The following is a 15,260-nucleotide window of genomic DNA, read 5'->3' as shown; positions in this document are numbered from 1 at the left end:
TTAGTCACTGTTTTTATCAAAATGTCAAAATACATTCACTAAAGACCAGTGAAGCCTACAGACATAACAAGTTTGAGTTTTCACAATGCATCAATTTCTGTTTTAGACTAATCTATTTACAAAATAGAATTTGCCAACCTACAAATAGTACAGTGGCTAACAAGACAAATCTGAAATACTTCCAAATTCGAATCTGTCCTTTGAAACTTACAAGGTCAATTGTGATTCAATCTTTAAATTCATAAATAGGAGTAAGAAACAAAATACTTGGAAGCCATAAACTGAGAAAACTAAATCTTCATGACATAGCTTAAATCCATTATTTCAAATCACAGAAAAAAAATACACACAGGAGTGGAAAACGCAAAGGACAGAAAAATGTATGTTCTCCCTGTGAAATTAGTAAATGCTTGTGGTAGAGTAAAATTTCCCTAATGTTTTCATCTAGAATTAAATCATCCAGATACCATAATCTGTAAGATATTCTTCTGGCTAATAACAGAAGGCCTGATACATTCTAAGGAGAAAAACTACAGTCCACAGGTCTCTATCCTTATGTCCACCAAGAGCAACTGTCAATACGCAACCATGTCAATAAGCAGAAGCGATAATTTTCCCACTTTTGTTTGGCAACTCTAAAGGTACAGAACATTGGGTTGTCTTCTCCCAGCTGCACCATTTTCTGTAAGTAGGTATGTTGTTTGGAGGATCTAGTGCTTATAATCTACTAATTCGTTTACTTAGAACAACTCAGGTAATGATTTCATCTGAGGCACCACCATAAGCTGGTTACCAAAAGTTCTGCAAACAGGACAAGAGGTGATTTCTTCCAGAGACACAGAGCAACTGGCAAAGTTACATGAAGTCAGAGACTCGTGAGGCTGACAAACACAGGCATTATGTCAGAATGACTTTGAAGTCCATTCAGAAAAACAAAGAGAAGACCTCTGGAAATCTCTGTTCTAAATTGCAGTAAGTAAGAGATGAAGTTTGTTTGCCATAAGAGGGGACTCTGTTACCAAAAGGCAAGTTAGTGAATACAAATGTGGCTGATGTAAATCTAATTTTCAGCACGTACCTTGGGGAGTTCCACATACTGAATGTTTTTGTATGAACTGAAGTCTGAACAAGCACTGGTATTTGTAGCACTGATATCAATCTAATAGAAAATGAAAATGTAACTGTGAGCTACTATTTTCAACATTTTGCATTAAAATAAAGTAGCACAACCATTTGAAATGGGTCTGCTCATTTTCTGAATTCATTTAAAATGCTGTAAATTCATTCATGGGTATGTTAGATTTACTTCATAGTTTAGATGAACATAAAGTGAAAAACAATTGATCACAGCTGTACTTAATGTAGCAGCTTTACTAAAATCCCATTTGTTCTTGTCTGGGATTTCTTTTTCTTTTGTAGTATTTTCTAAGCAGACAAGGCATTCCTCTATCCAGGACAAAGCCAGTAACTCAGTCAAACAAAAATTTACCTCTTGATGTTGAGGTGTTCCTGAAGTACACTGTGAAGCCTCTACTGACTTTGCAGGGCAAACAGCCATCTGATTTACTGCATCTTTATTTCTACAACAGATTCAGTTAAGAATGTAGTAAAAATGTAGTAATAAAGCACCATGTTTCTTACAGCAAGTCTAACTTCAGTGCTTTCTTTTACTTTATTTCTGGCACTCACAATGCAAATACAAAACCAGAAAACCTAGAGATATTTAACGAGTACTAAGAGTTGGGTTCAGAAGCACATCTACATTATCAAAATTAAAAATAAACCAGAAACAGTCTGTGCAAAACTTGAGCATATAAAAAATTAAGGTTTCTTAGTCAAGCTTTTAACCAGAACTTACCTGATAAAGATTATTTTCACTTTAGATGGTGCACATTTGATTATTGAGGAAGCGTTCTGATGAGTCCTTCCATAGAGTATTTGCCCATTTATCTATATTAAGGAAGCCAGCAATTATTTCTTAAAATATTTTCATTCCGTTAAACTAATTTATAAGCCTTAAAAAGATCCATTATCCCGCATCACTCTCTAAAGCATAAGTTGTATTAAAATAAGAGTATATTGTGTCCTGCTTTCACTTCCTTCTATCAGTAAAAAAACTCCTTATAGTTCGATTTCAGAATAACAGTGTCACAATGATAAAAATGTCACTCTGATAGTTATACTGGCTCGATTTGACACATCATTTATTTCCACTTGCCACTGATCACTTCATGACTGATGTGGTGATACAGCAGGGCCACAGGAAATTCTAACCATAATAAATAAATGAAACGCTTATATCCAATAGTACGATTGCTATTATTTACCAAATCTCAGCTCTAAGTCAGGTACTATCTACACAGAAGTCTGAACAATGGTGTATTTATAAGCTGAAGATTCAACCTGACAATCATTGTCTTTATTTGGCAGAGAAGACTCACTGAAATCCCTTGAAGCTCCTACAATTCAGATATGATTGGAGGTTATCTGTGTGAATTTGCAGAATAACGTCATTATTCATTCACATTTTCCTAGCTGCAATTTTTCCTGGAAATGGAAAACTACAGTGCAGAAGCCCACTCCAAGAAGCGGGAAAATGATTAGAAAAGGACAGCTTGTAACTATAATAAGGCAAAATAATGCAACAGATACTGAGGCAGTATTAGCAGAAGCAGGGAAGAAGAAAAGCAGTGAACACTATGCAACAGACACAAGACAATGAACCGAGGACTAAGTGTCACAGCAAACTTTCAGCTCCCATGTAGGCCTTATCCACCAGGCATGGTCACAGGGATATTGAGCCCTGGCATTTACAGTGAAGGTGACAATCCAGATGCAGCACTGCTTCCAATGATTGCTGTGGGCTTGCGAAGAGACATAGTCAGGCTACCAGCTGGGTGACAGGGCATAGCCAGCTACACCTGATGGACAGCTACTTGGGAACATAAGGAGAAAGGTCAGGTATCTCCTCTCAAAAGAGGTTGAAACAACCTTTCGGTATCAGTTTGCTGGTTTACAGTGTAGACAGTAAGCAGGACATCACATGAGAGGAGATTAAGACAAATGTGTTTTGATGTGTTCCAATGATACTCAGTATCCACAACATCAGGGTTTTAAATACAGATATTTTAACTCATTCAAGAGAACTATATAGCAGACACTACTGGATTCTGCAACTACCAAGTCCTTCCGTAAGACTAGGTCCATAGCACAACAAATCCCTCAGTTCTCTCCTGTCTGCAACTGCCAGCCTACATTGTTTACTCTCTCAATGACAACCTTGGGTTTTTTTGAGTCTCATCATTCCTTGCCTCTACAGTCCTTCCAGCGTATCCTCCATCACCTTCACACACAGTCTTGAAGTTACACAAAACATTTCTGTAAGGGTGATGTTACCTACTGCTATTAGAAAGAACACAAATAGCTATAGCAGGGAATACAGCTGCAAGTATCATCAACTTAGTTGTGTTACTATAAAAATATACCCTATTCTTGTATACATGTTGGGACTGTTCAGAAGCTGTGTCCCTTCACAAAGCCACTAGAAAACAGCCCAAATGTGTCATAAACTAGGTGTCCATAACACAAATCGATCTGTTCTTGTTTCCCCAAACTTAATTTCTATTTCACAAGTTGCACAAAATACAAATATTCTAATAAATATTCTAATACTATCATACTGCCAGTAGGCAGAGAAAGAATTAGAAAGTCTGAGCACTTCACAGATGGATGGACTTCAGTATTTTCCATGGTCTGCAATGCATTTCCTTCTGTACTACTTCATAATCCAGAAGCTACTGTCATCCCCCATTTGTATTAATTTTAAATACACACAGACCCCTTTACTTATTACTGCTATAACCAGGAAAAAAATCACAGCTGGAATACACCAGAATGAAAATCTGGTAGCATAATGATATCAACTTGGATAACTTGGGGATTTTCAAGTCCACTAAAGGACATCTATATTGAAGTAATAATTTAATATTTTAGTGCATTTTAAATCAGGATGTTCTGGATTTCAGTATAAAACACAAACACTCACCTCTAGCAACTCATCTGCAATCTGTAACCTCCCGTCTTTGCCAGCTGCTCCATTTGGATCAATTCCCACTACAAAAACACTCATCCTGGAGCGGTCTTTGTTACCAGCAAGACTAAGTCCCAGACCTGTCCTTCCTTTTTCCAGCTCAATCATGTGTAGCTCCCCTGGTAGATTTCCATAGCGCTGCATGATATTTTCTAAATGTGGGCAGCAAAGGTTGGATTTACATTAGAAATTTACACAATTCACCTAGAGTCAAGATCAATCTCCAGTGGGCAGTATCTGACAGAAGAATCCCAAACTGGATAAGAAAAATTTAAGTGTATACCATACTTTCTTTTAAGCTAAGTCTTAGGCAATTTATAATAATATTTCTAGGTCCTTGTTTTTCATCCAACTCTGGAAAGCATTAAAACTTCTCTTAGAAAAAGACTTCTCATATATAAAAGCAATAATCTTTCATCTAGTAACACCATGAGGCAACAGAAGCTATCACAGCAATCAGTGCCAAAAATTACCTAGAGTACACTGAAATTACACTGAAACTGAAATTTTGCATAGTAGTCCTACACGTGAAACAGTGAATTTGGACCACAGAGGAAAACAGAGATTGGAATGCAATGAAGAACAAATTGGTTTTATATTTCACTATGTGCATCTGACCAAGCACAACTGAAAGCTGACACTAGCACTTAGCACCGAAACCACAAAGCACATAAGAATGAAGTAGTTGAAACTGGACTCCTCATATCTTCTGACACAGTGCTTTTTCAGCACTAAGTATTTCAAACATTATCACAAAAAATAAATTTACTTACAAACCACAAACCACATGAGAATGCAGTACTTCAAACTAGGTTTCCCATATCTTCTGACACGGTGTTATTTCTACACTTAATATTTCGAATATTACGACACAAGATAAACTTACTCCAGCTGTAGTAACCAAACTCATCCTCCTCCTCCTCATCCTCTGGGACTCTGCTAGAAGATGACTGTGCAACATCACAGCTCATTCCTGAAAATGCTGAAGGAGGGGGCAGAGGCAAGTTACAAAGCGAAGTCTTCTCTGACTCTAAATCAGACTGACCAAGTAACTGTGGAAAATCAGAAAAATATAGCACGTAAGCAGATGTGGACTCTGTGTAGGGCAAACCAATATACAAAAATATCAAAACGTCAATGACTATGGGTTTGAAGTTTAAGTTACAAGCAGTTAGGATTCTAAAAGAATAACACAGCACAGAATGGCTGGCAGAGATCAAAGATAGAAACAAGCACCAGGCAAGGTATGAGATAACACCACTCCAAAATGTATTCAGAAGCAAACAGAACTTACAATAAAAGCCCAATTCAGTAAAGTTTTATGTGCCGCTTTACATTTCAGAAAAAGACTCTTATGAAGACTCAAGTGATTATATTGTAATGCCGTATTTGCAAAAGACTTCCATTTCAGTTTATTTTTAAAAGCCACTCCATATAATTTCTTCCTATGATATGCTTTGGAAGCCAAATAGGAGGAAAGGGAAAAGAAACAAAGAAGTACTTGTTTTCAAAAATACCTCCATAAAAAAAGAAACTAAATTTCATATTACCTGAAAGGACAACTTAAAAACAATATTAAACAGATGATTAACTAAGGAAATCTATATTAACTGGACTTTTTCAATTTTATTTACTGGTTCCCTATGAGCTGCACAGGGGAGATCAGATCAAGTAGGATACAGATTAAATCACAAAGGATAAAAGTATTTTTTGTCTTGATGCATGTAAAAAAAGTAAGAAATATAAACATATGACTACTGCAATATAATGGTTAAACACTTAAATCCACAATCTAGCAAACCTCCACTCATGTCAGTTTCCCTGAGGAAAATGGAAGCCTTCTGATCAGGGATTTGGCTAAGTGTTTGTATTAATATTACCATTTTGCCTTGCTGAGGGTAAACGCGGGCAACAAACACTGCCTGAATGTCATCATTCTGAAACTTATGCATGCCCAAGAGACTCTGATAGATCAGCTACTGACGTAAAAAAAAAGCATTTTTCCAACACTAGGATTTCCAGATGTTGCCCTAGCTTCATAGCCCTTGTCTCATCATTTCAGCTTTCATAATCTCCATCATCAAAAGTTTGAACACAGTATCTCAGATGGTGTCTCTGAGTGCCAAAAACACTGACACAATTTCTTCATCAGAAGCAACAGTGAGGCAGGAAACAACATAAATCTTGGAAAACTTTAATCCACTTTAAACTGAAGGCGTTGAAAAAAGGACAGTTACCAAATTAGTTATACTGAGATTTAAGGAAGGTCCCACTTCTCAGGGAAAACTGAACTACCCTCATACTGTGTATACTCCAAAGATTTAAAGAAAATGTGAATACCCTATTTTCATTCCCTCATTCTGCTTTTCCTTGAAAATTATTTTCTTTTCATTCAGGAACTTCTAAAAGCTTAACTAAGAGGCCACTAATGTCAAAAGCATGGGAAGTTTTAATATGCTATCCAAGCCAATCATTTATATAGAATATTCTATGTAAACGCAATATGATTTTTCGTACCATTGTATCGGTCACATTGATCTGTGCTTCAAATCTAAGATAATGCCATCCTGCTGAGATGATACCTTGCATCATTAAATTTCATGTAGGAATTATGTAGAGTTTATCCAAATTATACTCTAAAACATGCTAACAGTCAGAGGGCAGATATGAACCCCAACTGAAGCAGCAAAATTCTAGTAAAAGTTGTTATCTATCAAAATCAGAGTAGGGTGGAAACACTTCTTGATAGGATTCTAAGTGATTTTTCATAATAAAAAATTCATGTACCCACTACAGAGAAAAGCTGGTGAAAAAAACTCTAGCTCAAGGAAGGGTGAAGGGGAGAGTAGTTCCAGAAACATTATTTTTTCAGAGTGCTTCCTAAAGTTTTAACTAGAAAGCAACATAACATACTAAAAAGATGAGGAAATACAGTGTGAGAGCAGACCAGATCTGCAGAATCTACAGTATCCTCTGTGTTTTAAAATAAAAATTAACTTATCACTTTAGTGGTACCCTTGGTAAATTACGGTGTCAAAACACCTTGTAAAACTGAAGAAAACATGACAACAAAAAAAACCCCAAAAAGGTGCTGTCAAGGACCCCTAGAAGACCTGGATGTGGATGTATAGCTACATGCTGACAGATTAGCATTTCCGAACTGCAGCCACCATAATAAGACTGACAAAAAAGTGCTTCTTTCAGTACCTCTGTGCACGTGTACATAAATCTGAAGATGTCTGATGTCTAAGGAAATGCTGAAATCAAAGTAAGAGCCAGGCTCCCTTTATGAGGAGGGTAAAAGGGGTGTTATAATGCCATTTGGGTGGAACAGACAACGTCCTTTCCCCAGAGCTCAGTGTGCCATGCGTGTGCTGCCAGCAGCAGAAGCTGGCCACTGCACTTTACACACATAAGACTTTTGCTCCCTGAATCGGGCCACACACAAAAAAACTAAACCACTTTAACTCATGAAATACTTTCAGTGTGCCATGGCACAGTATTTCATTTAAAATGCAAAGCATCAGACAGTGCATGAACCCATCTGGCTACGAGGGCCACTCCAATCACAGCCAAGCAAGTATTAAAAATGGCAGCAAGTCTGGAGCAGTACCACTTTCAACAAAGGAGGCACACACAGAGGAAGAAGCAGTACTCCAGAAGGTATCACAGGCCATGTACAAACGTACAGCACACGTAAGGGTAGGACCCACTCACTGGAATCAAGACAAACCTTGAATGGTGTGGGAGCAAAAGGGTTAGTTGGGGAACAACGGAAGGTAACCCTAACTGGATTCGATACCTCCTACAGTAACAGAAAACAGCAATCCACATGTTACAGCACCTTTGGCAATAAACAGCATTACAAATGAATAACTCGTTTTCAATTATGGATTCATTTTGCTAACCACAATGACTTTATTAACTCCATTTATAAATGGACAAAAGTATTTAATGGGTTATTAAGGACTCTGACTCAGCAAAGTTTCTTACGTACATGAACCTTAGTTCAGGAGGACCAGGCAGAGGTGACACGAGGTCAATCTTATCTCAATGTTAAAAAAGGAATTATGCAGAAATGGCAAAAGCATTCAGTTTGCTCTAAAAACACATGCATATTTTCAGAAATACTTTTGAAAATATAGAAAATACAAGCCATCATTTATGTTATGCTTCTACTCCCTCCTCAGAATTGTAACAAACACAAAGACAGATTTCAAAAACAAACATGCCATTACACATCATATATCATATCATAAATGTTCATTGTACATTCCATATATTTGACAACACAGGAAAACAGCAAGAGTGCAATCATTCAAAGAGGTATAAGCAGCTAGAAATTATTTTATTAAATCAGAAATACATGCACATAAGAATTAAGTCTTTTATTTATTCTTGTGTTAGAGGTTAACTCTGTTCCCAATATGAATAACATGCAGTAAGCAGTAACCACAAAAACCAGAATTTAACTTTTTTCACATTTCCAAAGATGTCAGTATTCTGTTCATTGTGCAGTAAAAAAGAAAAGATTCAAGAAGCAGAGGGAAAATATTTTAAGCATCACAAAATGAAAGCTGTCAATGTTTTTTTTTCCATGCAAAAAGAAAAAGGAGACATCAAAGCTGGGAAGTTCTAACTGCATAAAGAAAAAATGAAGTACATAGAAGCAAAACACCTCACACTGATGAGAGTTACACTCAGGTGGATAGGTATTTTAACACATATTGATTTTATAATTGCGAACCTACTTCCTTGGTAGTTCTGATGAGATCAAATTTAGTGGTTATGATCAACTGAGCTGGCATTTCTTAACTGCTTCAAAACTTTTCTACACACATGCATGTCTGTGTCTTTTTAATTCACTACACGGAATTTCCACTCTCATCAGCACAATATTTTACCCCAACTGGTATAACAGAACTTAAACTCAGAGAGCCACTAACAGCAAAGAAGCACACATATAATGCTTGGTGAGTCAAAAGCAGACAGTGTGCCATCATCCAACCTTGTTAGTGTTGAACTGAGAAGAGTCAGCAAACGGGTTAGTGCTGCTGAAGACAGCCGGCCTACAGAAAAGATTGCTCTGTGGGAAAGGCAGGGAAGGGTTCTAAAAAAAAAAACCATAATAGAAACTAAGCAAAAACATTTTTAAATGAACCCTTTGGGACCCATTAAAGAAAGCACATTTTTAGCAGTTTGTGCTAACTGAACAATATCAGCTTGTTCTACTTTGCTACAGATGTGAAGGTAAGCAAAACTGCATTTTCCCTGTGTTTGCAACAGCTATGTTTAGCAGAGCATAGAGGAAAAGCAGCGATCTCCATACTTGTTCTAGCCCATAAACTGCATAAAGTGCAAAACTTAGCAACATGAACAACTGAAATTTTATTTGCTGTGCTACTTGTACAATCTCCTCCAAGCATCTCACTATATGGGATACTCTTACCCATTAGTTAATTGCAACCTGCAGATTTCTGAAGTAGAACAAATACAGTTCTTTGTAATAATGCAATAGGTTTAGTTTTACTTTGAAAACCACAGATTAATTCTCATAATTCAGTTTATCTCTTGTGGTAACACACTCACTGTGTATTTCACAAAAGAGAAGGTTTAGCAGTACTAGGCATCTCTAAACATATTTCAAGTAATAATAACTTAAACATATCACTTTGTATGTGTGTGCATGCATCTATAATTTCCTGAATTCATAGTTTAATGAAACTAGACTTTCTGGTCTTCTGTTTAAATAATACAAGTTACTTATTTATTATTATTTAACGCAAAATATGTTTTCATGTTTAGACAAAGGGTGAAATGTGATCGTTTATATCCCTTATGCAGTTTACATACTGTACTCTATTTTAGATCAGAATCTGCTTAATAAAGCTTTGATTTTGCATACTATTTCACAAATATAGTGTTCAATGTATACTTAAAAATAATTTCTACAGTAGGTGTACCCATCTGGCAATGGATATATCCGACTAAGTGTCTTAGGGCTGTAAATTTAGCATGGCTAGAAAACAAAAAGTATAGTAAGTGGAAAGGAATGTGAAAGACTTGTAGCACGACAATGATAAATTCATATCATGGTAACTTAATCCAGATATACGTTCCTGTTAAAAATTTTCTTAAAGTATTTCGGCTTTAAACTGCTCCTGAAAACAGAAAATATATCCCTAAACATTTACTCTCAAATATCATTTTGGAAAACAAAATGTAATTTGGTTCAACATTATATGCATTGGTTCTAAATTATTTCCAGCAGTGAGAGAGTTGAGCTGTGTATAAGAAGTTTTCTTCACTGGCAAGTCACTTAAATTCAACAGGCAGTTTCCCTACAGCGCACAATTTTGTCTACACATGAGAGTCACATTGGTTCTGTATTTTATAGAGAAGTTCGGGAAAAGTAATTTACCATTGTAATGATCCTATTACACTTCAACCATTACGTTTGTAATTTGCATAAAATTTCAAACTGTATCTTCATGAAATTTTATGTAACTAAAATAAGCACCACAAACATTTAGTACATAAACAGCGAAATACTAATAAAAGAGAAAACAAAAGATCAGCCATAGTAAGTCAAAATTTTGCCTTTTGCATTGTTTTGATAACAAACCATCAAAAATAGTGCTACTAGCTCAAATTCAAATCCACGCAACAGCATTGTATAAATATGGACTGACTACAATGATAAAATATGAGTTTGCCTAAAGAGTTAGGTTTAAAACAGTGTGCATGAGGCATACTTTCTTGCACAGTCTAGTATAAGAAAAGCAAATAATAAAATAAATGTCATTTTTCCTTTTACTGTTTTTCTGCAAAATAAAACCTAAAATAACAGGATTTATTTTACTTATTTTTTTTTCCAACTAACTTATGTTCAGCATCTTATTAATGTGTCCTGAATGCTAAGGAATCAGCTAGCATTTTATATCGTGTAACGCTGTAACCCTACAAATTATCTGGGACTATAACCACGGTGACAGACCAATTCTTACTCAGAAATACCCCAAGCAGCAGCAGTGTGCAACACAAATTTGATAATTGCTTACTAGTAAAACTATCAGCCAGCTTTTCACAGTCCATTTGCATTGTCTGGGCTGTTACAGAGTAAACTTTATCTCTTCATCTACTACAGCAGCCTGAATGAAAAAACAAAGGGGAAGAGAAAGAAACTGGCTCACTAGCAAGACAACACTTGAAACTGACTGCCTTGCTAAATACATAGTGGTAGCATCATAAATTAGCTGCTGTGTACATGCAGCTAGCTATCTGGGTGACTGCACATGAATGAAGACAGGAAATTCCCTTACAAGATCTTATTATAAAGTACAGATTCAAGTTTCAAAAGATGAAAACAGTAAATGTAATGCCAATTACAAAGATCACAACACAAAGCATGTGTACAGCAGGAGCATTTGCAATGTTTCTGCTTACAGAGAAAAAAGGGGCTTGTTAATAAACAGTTTAGTAATAACCAACAAGCATAATAATAATTTGAAAATAAAGAGAACAAAGAACTACAATTAAGTATAGCAAAGGAGCATTCTCATAGTTAAAGTAAGTTGTGATATAGAAATGGCATCATTCCCATCCCAAGTTAGCCTAAACATTCAGCACTAGCAATTTTGTTAACATCACAACAAATGCAAAAAGCTTTAATTCAGTAGCTTGAGTACCAATAACCAACATTCAATAGAGCTTTTTCATGCAACTTTACCTTAGATGACTGATGATAGAATGGGTTAGTAGTTTTCTGCCCACAGGGAGCAGAAGCTGAAGAAGGGCTATAAAGAGACTCTGGCTGGGGAACAAGAGTTATAAGACAACTAGTAAATAAACATGTAGCTTACACACTCTACAATGAGGAAGTTTAGTTTCTAGTGATGCAAGCAACTTATATTAAAGCTCAGTAGCTTTTGTCTGCAATGTCCATGCAGCTTAGTGACGGAAAACTTTCATGTACTTCTAGGTTCTTTCATTAATGTCCAATGAATTTTTTAACAGGTGCTGTATTTCTGCATGTGCTCCTCAGACATGCTGTCAATCTCTAACAGTTGGTTTTAGTTAACACTCCTACTCTGCCCCCCTGCAAATTATCTTTCTTGAGTCTTTTCAAAATAGTTTGAGGACGGCGTGCTGGAAGGTAAATCCAAATCCAAATCGATTTCATTCTAAATGGAAATAATACTTAAATCAAATTTTTGTTCCTATAATAGTTGAGATGGAACTTTCAGGATTGAATATCCCATTCCCAAACACAACAACCTTGAACAATTGCTTCATTTATTACTATATTTGACATCTCTTCGCATATTCTTTATGCTTACCCTTTGTCTGTTTATAATGCTCTGTACCATAAAGACTACAGGATTGCCTGCCTTCCGTATAGCTTCCACAGCTTGTTCATGGCTTGCATCTCTGAGGTCAATTCCATCCACCTGTAATTGAAATGCTTCATTTTAATATTGCATGAAGCTACAAGAATCATGAGTCAGCTTCCATTTTGGTTTGGGAACTTTCACTAAAATCTAAGCCCAAACCTCCATTAATAGCAGAAAGGTTCCCACTGACTTGGACTAAGGTGCCTCACACACAGGTTTGCTATTTCCAAGATTACTGGAAGAACATCAAATAAATATTCTCCATGGTTTTAAAAACAGAGTTTTCAGCATTCTTGGTTCAGGCTCCACACTTTTTTTGCAGGCAATGTAACAGAAGAGATACAATAATAAGAAGAGATAAGATACTCTGAAGAGAGTGGTAGCACGTGCCAAATAATGCTTCCTGTAAATCCTGGCTTGGAATAACCTACCTCCCAAGATTTTATGAGGTTTACAAATTGAAACTTGTTATGTGCTGGAGAGTCTTTCATTATAGGGTATTATGCCGGTACAACGACGTTTTTCCCCTTTCCTTTTCATTCTTATTCATTATTAAAAAAGCAAGATAAGACAAATTTTAGTTACTAGACACTTTCCTTAGAAGTTCAATTTTTAGGTCAGAGCCACCTTACTCTAGAAGAGAAAAAGCTTTTCATTTACAAAGGATGGCCAAGGACAAATTTTTGCCTGGTTGCTTTTCTTCATGCCTTCATATGTGCTGCCGCATATAATGGTTTGTCTTTTGATCCAGGCAAGAGCCACGTTATGGTGTGGTTAGCATCAGAGAAAAGTATTCTCACAATGAGCACAATAAAAGCTAGAAGCTAACATATAGAGGTTATTTGTTAGTAGCAATTTTTGCATACAATTTTATATAATGAGGATTATCCCTACCTTTTTAATTGCCTAACTCTAGCTTAAACTTAACCATGCAAGGTAAAGAAAGAAAGAACAGAAACAATTCAAAAGGCAAAATTCTAAACCTATGAGGAACTGAGGAATAACATAAGGCTCTCCAACTCCTCATGTCTGAAATACTGTATGCACAAGTTGAGATGGAAGCCTAAATACACCACAACCTGAGAAACTGAAATAATTCACACAGAAACAGTCACATTAACACAGCATTAGTTATTTAATTTCACTCACTCACTTCAGCTTCTACAAGTATGGTCATAAGACAATTGCTGCATTCATAAAAATCCAGACATTCAGATATAATGGATGTTTTATTAATTTGTGGCCATCAAATAAAATTCCACCTCCCAATTTGTTGCACAACAGAAACTCTACCATCCTGTCACAGAAAGTTCTGCTTATATGAAGATAAGTTCCTTTATGTGGAACTTGTGGAAAACAGTGAAATGCACTTTTAAGCATCACTGTGTAAGGCAAGCCCAGGCTGATCCAGGGGAATCATCACCATCTCTGTCACCCTGCTTGTTATGTTCTTACTCATGGATGGTCAGCTAAGGACATCCACCAGGGTGAGAGGAGTGCAGTGGCTTCACAGTGAAGATCGGGTAATGTCTGACTTACTGATAATCATCACAGGAAAGACATTCCTTTAAGTATGTTCATTCTTCAGTCTCTTTAAGAGAGAAAGCAGAAATGGCTGCATGTGCATAGGATTCGTTAGGCAGAAGAGAAATCTAGATAAATGCCTCCCTGCAACACCAGTGGCTAACCTATTCTCAGGCATGGGCATGACACACTTAACCTCCTCCATACTGAATCCAGCTTTCTTCATATCAGTAGAAAAACACTTCTGACTCCTTTAATTCCTGCACAGGATGCACAAGAGTGATGAGATCTAAGTAGTATTTAAGAGGGAAATAAGCTTGGCATTTATTTGCATGATTTACTATTCACTGGCCATTTGTATGGCTATCCAATATGCAAAGTAAAACCTTTTAGCTTCACCAAACTTAAGCTTTTTTTCTGTAAATGCTGGCTCTAAAACAGGCAGGTAGAACTGCTGGCTTTCTAGACCCTTGCTCACACAGTCAGTCATCTATGCTTTAGCTTGTATATTCAAACATCACACAAACATCAGCAGATGGTATTATGCTCTGTATGCCTCAAGTGGTGCCAGCTGGAGCAATTACACAGCTGTCAGCTCAGGATCACTCATCCATCTCAGTGGCTCCTGAGATGCTGGGGGTATTGAAAGCAAAGGCAATTGGCTGGTACCTCCACAATCCGATCTCCGGTTTTCAGTGTTCCATTTTTGCCGGCTGGGCTGTCTTCCAGGATGTGCTTGATAAAGATCCCCCTCATCATTTCTCCATTACTCAGGCGGCTCCCCATCCCTCGCCCTCCAACAATGCTGATCCCCAGTGACTTGTTAGGCTCTCTCCACAGCTCAACTCTGTTTCGACAAAACAAAGACCAAAATAGATGAAAATTTTGATTACGATAATGCTACAAACTGAAAACACCAGGATTTCCACAATGGTTCAAAAACATTAAGAACAAACTCCTCCTTGTGAAGCTTTCTCACGAGTCATTTGAATTGACTCTGAATTGCTCAAAGTCTGTCATTGCGTCTACTTTTCACTTTATTTTGGATTCCAACTAAAGCTTCGAATACTTCTCTTCATCTCTTCTTACTAGTTCCCAGAGAGTCAGCCTACAAATATAAATCACTAAAGCAATCAAGAAACTGCTAGACTGCACAGATTTAGCCCAATGGTAGCAGAATTCATAGGTGAATTACTCCTGCAATGCACGATATATATATGTGCAGCAATTCTGTTGTTTTCTTATTCCTCTTA

The 15,260-nt window shown here is 36.7% G+C and overlaps 1 protein-coding gene across 1 annotated transcript in view; it reads right to left on the bottom strand.

Annotated features, from left to right (window-relative positions):
* The window catches only part of MPDZ (multiple PDZ domain crumbs cell polarity complex component), a 96,753-nt gene that overhangs the window by 15,649 nt on the left and 65,844 nt on the right, over positions 1-15,260 (bottom strand). The window contains exons 26-35 of the mRNA XM_069880060.1: positions 14,677-14,854; positions 12,430-12,540; positions 11,820-11,903; positions 9,099-9,200; positions 7,824-7,895; positions 4,977-5,142; positions 4,046-4,242; positions 1,859-1,950; positions 1,490-1,580; positions 1,079-1,159 (exon numbers count right to left, since the gene is read on the bottom strand). Of these exons, the coding sequence (XP_069736161.1) occupies positions 1,079-1,159; positions 1,490-1,580; positions 1,859-1,950; positions 4,046-4,242; positions 4,977-5,142; positions 7,824-7,895; positions 9,099-9,200; positions 11,820-11,903; positions 12,430-12,540; positions 14,677-14,854 (1,174 nt within the window). The remainder of the gene's footprint in view (positions 1-1,078; positions 1,160-1,489; positions 1,581-1,858; positions 1,951-4,045; positions 4,243-4,976; positions 5,143-7,823; positions 7,896-9,098; positions 9,201-11,819; positions 11,904-12,429; positions 12,541-14,676; positions 14,855-15,260) is intronic.

This window comes from Phaenicophaeus curvirostris, chromosome Z, assembly GCF_032191515.1.
Source record: "Phaenicophaeus curvirostris isolate KB17595 chromosome Z, BPBGC_Pcur_1.0, whole genome shotgun sequence".
Lineage (NCBI taxonomy): Eukaryota > Metazoa > Chordata > Aves > Cuculiformes > Cuculidae > Phaenicophaeus > Phaenicophaeus curvirostris.
The sequence above is the reverse complement of the archived record's forward strand: the minus strand, read 5'-3'. Positions and strand labels throughout refer to the sequence as shown.